This window comes from Rhamphochromis longiceps, linkage group LG18 (assembly GCF_057381845.1).
Source record: "Rhamphochromis longiceps isolate RC_006_pf linkage group LG18, R_longiceps_female_GT1.1, whole genome shotgun sequence".
Taxonomy (NCBI): Eukaryota; Metazoa; Chordata; class Actinopteri; order Cichliformes; family Cichlidae; genus Rhamphochromis; species Rhamphochromis longiceps.
Window position 1 is genome coordinate 298,662 of NC_140574.1, and position 7,606 is coordinate 306,267.

General features: G+C 43.5%; 2 protein-coding genes across 9 annotated transcripts in view; both read left to right on the forward strand.

Annotated features, from left to right (window-relative positions):
• The window catches only part of LOC146647275 (uncharacterized), a 165,442-nt gene that overhangs the window by 93,080 nt on the left and 64,756 nt on the right, over positions 1 to 7,606 (forward strand). The window contains exon 1 of one of the 4 annotated variants that reach the window (XR_014908378.1): positions 6,570 to 7,606. This exon is cut by the window's right edge and continues 997 nt beyond it. The exons of the other annotated variants lie outside the window; for them this stretch is intronic. The gene's annotated coding sequence lies outside the window, so the exon portion shown is untranslated. Of the gene's footprint in view, positions 1 to 6,569 lie in introns of those variants that run through there. 4 annotated transcript variants of the gene reach the window in all.
• LOC146647285 (uncharacterized) overlaps positions 59 to 7,606 on the forward strand; it is a 13,204-nt gene continuing 5,656 nt past the window's right edge. The window contains exons 1-9 of one of the 5 annotated variants that reach the window (XM_085387994.1): positions 59 to 204; positions 1,398 to 1,706; positions 1,793 to 1,967; positions 2,069 to 2,152; positions 2,256 to 2,401; positions 2,596 to 3,140; positions 3,228 to 3,385; positions 3,715 to 3,892; positions 4,070 to 4,249. In XM_085387994.1, coding sequence (XP_085244120.1) covers positions 1,408 to 1,706; positions 1,793 to 1,967; positions 2,069 to 2,152; positions 2,256 to 2,401; positions 2,596 to 2,854 — 963 coding nt within the window. In that variant the 5' untranslated portion in view covers positions 59 to 204; positions 1,398 to 1,407 and the 3' untranslated portion in view covers positions 2,855 to 3,140; positions 3,228 to 3,385; positions 3,715 to 3,892; positions 4,070 to 4,249. Of the gene's footprint in view, positions 205 to 1,397; positions 1,707 to 1,792; positions 1,968 to 2,068; positions 2,153 to 2,255; positions 2,402 to 2,595; positions 3,141 to 3,227; positions 3,386 to 3,714; positions 3,893 to 4,069; positions 5,872 to 7,606 lie in introns of those variants that run through there. The other 4 variants (XM_085387993.1, XM_085387996.1, XM_085387995.1 and 1 more) reach the window with 4 other exon arrangements.

A 7,606-nucleotide genomic window follows, 5' to 3' on the forward strand; every position in this document is an offset into this window, starting at 1 on the left:
GTGCGGCCTATTCGGATTAACGTAATGATGACACTATCAACGGCGCGCGTCAGTCCGCCCCTCCTCCAGTTTGAAATTGACCTTAGAAGACACCGTAGCGTATGCTGGACCCGCATGCATCTGTCCACCTCTCCTACGTTTTGAAATTGAGATTTGAACGTCATTTTCTGAAGTATTCGGAACAACAGTGTAAGGTTTGACAAGGTAAGTGTATCTCTCTCTCTCCGGTTTGAAATTTAGCTTTGAAAGTGATTTTTTAATGTGTCTGGGTGATTCTTTGTCGTGGTCATGTTCGGCAGATGCTAACGCTAGTTAGCGGGTATTCAGCCGAGGTCTACAAAATGATGGTATCTACAAAATGATGGTGTGGTTAGCACTTGGACCAGAGGTATCGTTTGTAATTAAAACTTGTAAGAAGCGAAGTGATTTTTTTCTTTGTATGTGTATCTTGGCGATCGCGATTTTTTTCATGTGACTGGGTGATTCTTTGTCTGTCGTGGTCATGTTCGGCACCTAAAGCTATTTAGTGGATATTAAGCGTCTCCCGGTTTGAAAGTGATTTATTTATGCGTATGTCTCTCTGCCTGGATTGGAATTTATGCGTGTTTGGGTGATTTCTTTGTCTCGTGGTGAAGCTGGATGCTAAAGCTAGTTAGCGGGTATTCAGCCGCGGTCTACAAAATGATGGTATCTACAAATGAGGTATTTTAATGAATATTTTAATGCAAGTTTCCTGTTTTATTGTGAAGGTCCGCGTCGTATGTGAGTGTGATCAGTTTACGTTTCCCCTGTCCCGTCAGCCCAGATTCCTCCCAGCTGTGTTGCCCTCCTGTCTCTCAACCCCTGATTACTGGTGTGTGTATTTAAGCCCTGTGTGTTCTCCTGCCTGTTGCCGGTTCGTCTGTGTAACTCTGTGTCAGTCTGTTACCCTGTGGTCCACGGAGTCCTGTTCCTCGTCTGCGTCTCTCTGCTATTCATCATCCGTTGTCATATGCTCCCAGGTCTGTTATTTTAGTTCTCCCAGTTTAGGTGTCTTTAGTTGTTTGTTATGCCCCACTGTTTGTTTGCTTCTACACCTCTGTAAATAAAACCACCGGTATCTCATCCACTGCCTGCATCTTGGGTCCTCCTTCTAAATCCACATGGCTCGCCTCGGCAGCCGTGACAGGTTGAACATGTAAAACTTGCATGTGCCATTCTCCTCATTTTTAAACTTTAAAACTTGTTTTAAAACTTTTTTTTCTTTAAGTTTTTTTGGGGGGGTGGGATGGAAGCAAAGTTTGTGTGTGGATGTATTGTTGTTGTTCTTTGTTTGTTTTCTCATACTATCAAAATAAACTAAATTGATATGCAGTTTTTCTCTCTCACTTTCTGCCTTTCACTCTTTGTATTTACAGTGCAAACAAGATGGAGAGAAAAGTTGTCTACTGCCTGCTTTGTAAAAAGCCGCAACAGTCCATTCGCACACACCTGAGCAGAGTGTGCCTGAAAGACTGCACACCACAGGAATGTGAGGAAGAAGCTTCCAGAGCCATTGCTTCACAGAAGCTGTTTTCTAATGAAGGTAGAGTCTGGAACTTCTCAGAGCTCCAGGAGTACTGCAAGGATGAAGAATCTTGCATTAAACTCTGCACTCGCCTTCAAACACGTGGATTTATCATCACGAACAGTCCCCAAGCGTTTTCGACAGTCGTGCCAACAGTGAGGTATGATGACCTTATTGCCACTTCCACATATTGGATGACACATACAAACTTTCAATAATGTCTTACCTCTGTCACATTTGCAATAGGTCTGATAAGAAGGAAATTCTTGCTGTGGCCAAGAAGGATATTGAATATTTCCACACAAGACTTTCAGGCGGTGATTGCATCCCCACATATGCAATGACTACCTTCAGACAGTACTGCGAGGCCATCCTGATTTTACAACATGGACTGACAGGAAATGCTGTTCAAGAACTTTGTGTAAGTGCGCCACCAACAACCAAAGTGCACGATAAGTGAAATGACAGCTGATGTAAGTCTGTATTTCTTTAAGCTCCAACACCTTTTTTTTACATACACAGGTAGAGGACTGGATGGCGCGGAAAGCAGTAGCTGATGGTGTTGAGCTGAGTGGTAACTTGAAGATAACCAGCCAGGAAGAACAAGTAAGTCATTCATTCTCAGCAGCGACTCTCTTCTTGCTCTATAGGCACCTTGTGAATTGATTTTATGAGATATTTAACATTGATTCCTTTTTTTTCTCTGCAGTTGTTGGACTGCTATTTTAGGAACATCCGTCCAGTGTCCTTGCAAAATCAAATTGCTGGCAGCGATGACAGGGGCAAGTTCTTCCTAGGAGAATGTGGGGTCCCACTGTCCAACCCATCATTAGATGTAAAACGCCTGAAAGCGAGGTGAGTGCTTGACCTAACTGGATCAATAGCATATTAAGAAAGATTTGTTTCTTTGATCTGACAGAGAAACCCTAACCCTGGACTCATAACAGTCAGCCACATATGTTGCTGTATGTCAGAGATGTTCGCCCCTTGTATTTTGGTTTTTTCATCTCTCTTGGCTCTAATTAATTTGCATGCATTAAAAACCACAGATACCTGAGCACTGAACCTGGGGATGCTATGGCTGAGTCAGCATCAAGCTCAGTAGAAGCCTCTTCTGTTGCATTGCTTTGTTTGTTTTGTATGTATTTCAGAATGAAAATACTTTTACCCACCTCAGCCTGCACGTGTGCAGATGGCTTTGGACAAGGAGAAATGGCACACCAACAAGCCCACTGTCAATGCCATCTTGCAGGCCTGGGTTGCTCCGCAGCCCAGTATACAAGACAACCAGTCCCTCATGACACTTAAAAAGTTAACGGCTACAACAACGGGGAAAAATTGTTTAAAAAGAAGCCATGCGGTGGATCCGATTCCTCCCACCCAAATGTTATTTAGGTGAAAATAAAACTGCCACCGGACACGTTTGCTTGAGGAATCCATCAGACCAGACCACCTCCATTTTATGAACCCACAGAACCCTCCCCATCCAGCTCTCCCCTCCTCACCCCTCCTCCCCTCCCATCCTCTGTGTGGAAAAAACCATGTTTCAGAACTGTCGGCTGTTTATGGACGGGGAATCCAAAGAGTTGCCTTGGTATGTGCAAATACCTTTTACGTAGCCCATCTCAAATTACATAAAAAAAAAAAATAAAGAAGGCAATTTCAGAATACCTGTCTCCAGCTATCCCTCCTAGGTCAACAAAGGCACCCATCTTCCACCATGAGCAACAGGAAGGCCTAACCCAGAAGAAGCCTAACATGAAAAAACAACATGATCTGTTACCTTGTACAGACTGGTGGAGATCGGAGATTTTAACGAGGAGTGGCCAGAGACAAACGGTATGTAAAATCCACCCTGAATGAAAGAGCTGAACCTCGGAGGAATAGAGTACAATCGGATGATCCACACTGTTTTTTATTAAAGTTTGCAAAATTTACAGACTTATTAAAGCGGTTGATCATCAGAAAAATGTTTCAGAAGACCGTTATCATCAATCTCTGAATAAAAATAACCACAAATTTAGTAACTTTGATTAGACCAGCTATCTCAATAGAAGGACACAGACTCTAATTGAGGAGATGCTAAAAACTCGGCTCACAGATCAATTTTTATCCTTCATGACTATTATAACCAAAGCATAGAGTATGAGTTTAAAATTTGTTTTCAGTTCTCTAGAGAGGCCCCTTTGAGATGGCAGCATCCTGGGAGAAACGGAACCTGGGCCGCCGTCTCCAGCCCGAGTCGTTGGACCAGAACCAGGCGGTGGTTATAGCCAAGCTAGCAGACTGGAATCCAGCTACCACATCAGCAGTGACACACCCAGTAAACCAGAACAACAGCCACAGGTGAGCAGGGAAACGACACAGCTGAATAACCGTGTCAACCCCTCACTGAAACAATACAGCTTTGAGTTACACTCACAAACCTACACAGATTGAAACCTTGTGTGCAGACCTGCCTCCAAACAAGAATAACAGAGGACTGCTCCTCTTATTGTCTTCCTTCCTCACCATCCTCACCAGAACGACAGGTCTGCACTCCAACGAGATACCCCAACACACAGAGGAAACTGCAGGACTGGAATCTTCATGTGAAGAAAATATCTGTGATCATCGGTGACTCCTATGTGCACAGACTCCTCCGTCCTATAAAGCAGAGGGGTACAGATCGACAGATTTCCATGAGCGAAATGTTGCCACCCGGTGAGGCCGAGCTGGAGAAAGCACCCTGTGGAAAATCTGGTTTTATAACTTTGGACTGAATACCAGTGATGGAGCTGAAAATGGGACTAAAGGCAGAGCAGTCAGCAATCTTTCTAAGGCCCTTATCTGTAAAGAACAAGCCACAATGTTGGATCTTAACAACTTTATTACAGGTTTAGATGAACAGATTCCTGCACTTCCTACTGTGATATTCGGCACAGAAGGACAACATTCACTCGACTAGTAGAGCAGCAATGTGTATGTTAGAACAGTGGAACCAGTGTGTAAATGAGCCATCCCCATAAGCCTTGAAAAGTGCGAGGAGAGTAGTGGTGTGATTCACCTTTCTTAAGTTCCAATGCTCAGCGGGTCCTTTGGACAGAAATAAGTTCTTCTTCTTTCAATAATTGTTTATTCTGTTCATTATAGAATCAGCTATGCTCCAGTGGTCAGGAGAAGCTTCTGCTATATGAAGCTGTTACAGTGCTTTTTGTTACACTGAACGAGAGTAGTTTTTCTTGTTGCTTGTTTGATCTACTTCCATTTAAAAGATTATAATTACTGAAGTGAATGTGTTTTCAGATAGTTTACAGTGGCACTGAAGCTCCACTCAACCAAGTGTGCCTCAACAGTCTGAAATGAAAAGATTTTTCTTGCTTTTTTATAAAACAATATAATATAATATAAAATAATATAAAACAATAATTTTGGATGTTTCTTTCGGCTCTTGAGGTGCCCTCATGAGTGGGGTTTGCCCAGTATCCTCGAGGGTATGTGAGGAGCCTTCCATAGTTGGGTTGTTTGGTTTTTACCCCAGCAGCCATTCATCTCCATCTCAACAGTTCATGACCAACATGCCGTGGCTGCCCCCTGTACCTGTTGAGTACCTGTACCCTCATCCACTGGAGCCTGGACCTCCAGCTGATTGCAGCCACTTCAGTGCAAGGAGGAGATGCTTGCTTTTTGTGTGACTGTCTGTCACCCTTCCCTTTCTACCCTAACCCATTTTCCACTCCAGCTTCTACCCGACCCGGTTCAGACCCCTCCTCAGGCAGGGAGGGGTCTGAACGGACTGTCGCAGGATTCTCCTTAATACAGGAAAGAAGGGATTTGAAGACGAGATGAGGACTTTTAGCAATTCCCTCCCCCAACCAAATCCTAACCTTAACCCACCATCCAGTCCTGTCCCCCTTCTCTCCTCATACCGGTACCCACAGTTCAGACCCCACCTCAGGCCCCTTACTGCCTGAGGAGGGGTCTGAAGTATTTTCCAGCCTTATAAAGAAAGGGAAGGCTGAAGTGGCAGACTGTCATGCAAAAAGCGAGCATCTCCTCCTTGCACTGCTTACAGTCAAATGACAAAATATATGAACTCTTTTTAAACAGGAAAAAGGAAGAAATTGTACACCAGAGGGGGCAAGAAGGAGAAAACTTGAATATAAACTCAAAAGAAAAACCGCTGTTCCTTCCCTCCCCCAGAAGGCAATAGAATATCATCATGTTTAATGCCACTTTTTTTTGGGGGGGGGGGGCTTTTTTTCCCATTCAGATTGCATGGTTTAACATGCTATGCTTTGTTGAAGTTCTTTGTGTTTCAATAAACTCCCTGTATTTACACAGTACTGCATTGACTTATATTTTCCCAGTAACAGCGGATTACCATGGAGCGTACAGTTTTCAGTTGAGGTTGTAGAAGTCTGGCAAAGCAAAAATAAAAATAATAATAAAAAAAGCTGTTTAGATCCACAGCTCAAACTCCTACGAGGGCAGGAGGATGCCACCTTTACACAACATGACAGTCAACCTCTACCACAGACGCGGAGTCAGGACCCGCTGTTCACTTTCAGTCCAAAAGTCTGGAACAGCAAAATCAGTGACTTCAACTTGGTGGGGAAAATGTGTCACGGTCCCCGTGTCTCTCTGGTTCGCTCACGCTGGCTACAGGTTTTGTTGTTCTTGTTGTTCGTTTTTGTTTTCTTTGTCTCTCCTCCTCCTCTCTGCCTGGGTGGAGATCCTTACGGGCTCTCGCTCTTGGCCCACGCACCTGTGTGATTGTGTCCACCTGCTGCTGATCTGGCTGATTTCCCCAGCTAATATTCAAGGCAGTGGCACAGAGCAGCTCACCGCTGGAACGTTGAACCTCCAGAGTTCGTTCATTATGAGAAGTGTTTGTAAAATTTGCCACAGACGTCCATGTGATCAACAACAGACACACGTGATTCCCCTTCGTGGTCTAAACCAATCAGAGATAGTCAGGGGCGGGACCTCTAAATGTCCGTGGTCCAGATAGAAGTGGAGGTGGATATAGACAGGTGAGTAGCTTGAATGAAGCGATATCGATTCATTAAATCCTGAATTGAATGAATATAAATGTGTTTTACCAGAAACGCCAGAATCTCAGGTTAAAGCTCACAAAACTATTTCAACAACAACCAGCAAATGAGAGCAGGAAACGCATTCCACACGAAGACGTAAACAGAGCGGACCGACGCATCAGAATTAGCTTAGTCGGCGTGGGGGCTAATATCATCCTTAATTCCTTCTTACTTTTGCTGTTTTGCTTCCAACACGATAAAACCCACAGTTCACGCACAGCTGTGCGTGAACTGTGAGAGAAACTTCAAGAAAAGTTTCCCATCTCAAACATGTGTTTTCTGCATTACTCATTCGCTTATTACCCATCAGTCTACCGTTGTTTACAGCGCTGGCGGCCGCTGTCTTTTCTTTCCTTTGTACTTAAATGACGTCGGATAAGAAAGCTTAATTTCTGCTGTTTAATACTGAAGAAATGTAAACTTTTTCAAATTAGGTATAATTGCAGAATATTTTTAAGGTTATCTGCTATAAAATCCATGCCAGGAAAATCTCCTTTATGTTTTTTATTTTATTTTATTTTATTCTCAGTTACTTTGACACAACGGCATGTGCTGTGATGGTCACATCTCTGATAAAGTTTAGTGTCAGTACTGATAAATGATCAGAATTATAAGATCTCTCACTTTCTGAGTAAAAATTGCACCAAATCGAATCTGGACCTTGTGAATCGGAATCAAGTGGATTATAGAAATCAGTGATGATACACAGGCCTTGTGAATATCCTAGGACCGACAGAAGTGGATATAACTGACCGTGGGCAATGAGAAAAGATGAAAAGAACGATTGATAACTTTTTTGTCAAGTTAAGGCCTGATCGATCTGAAATTCATAGGCAGTCCTCTGACAGGGAGCCATCAATCTTTGAACGCTGATTTGGGTGCGCCCAACTTTTTTTAATAGTGTGCATAAGAAAAAGCCAGAAGAGGGAGCACCTCTGGTTCAATCCCAGTTGCAAAGCAGCTGACCAGCTTCTGTGTGTGT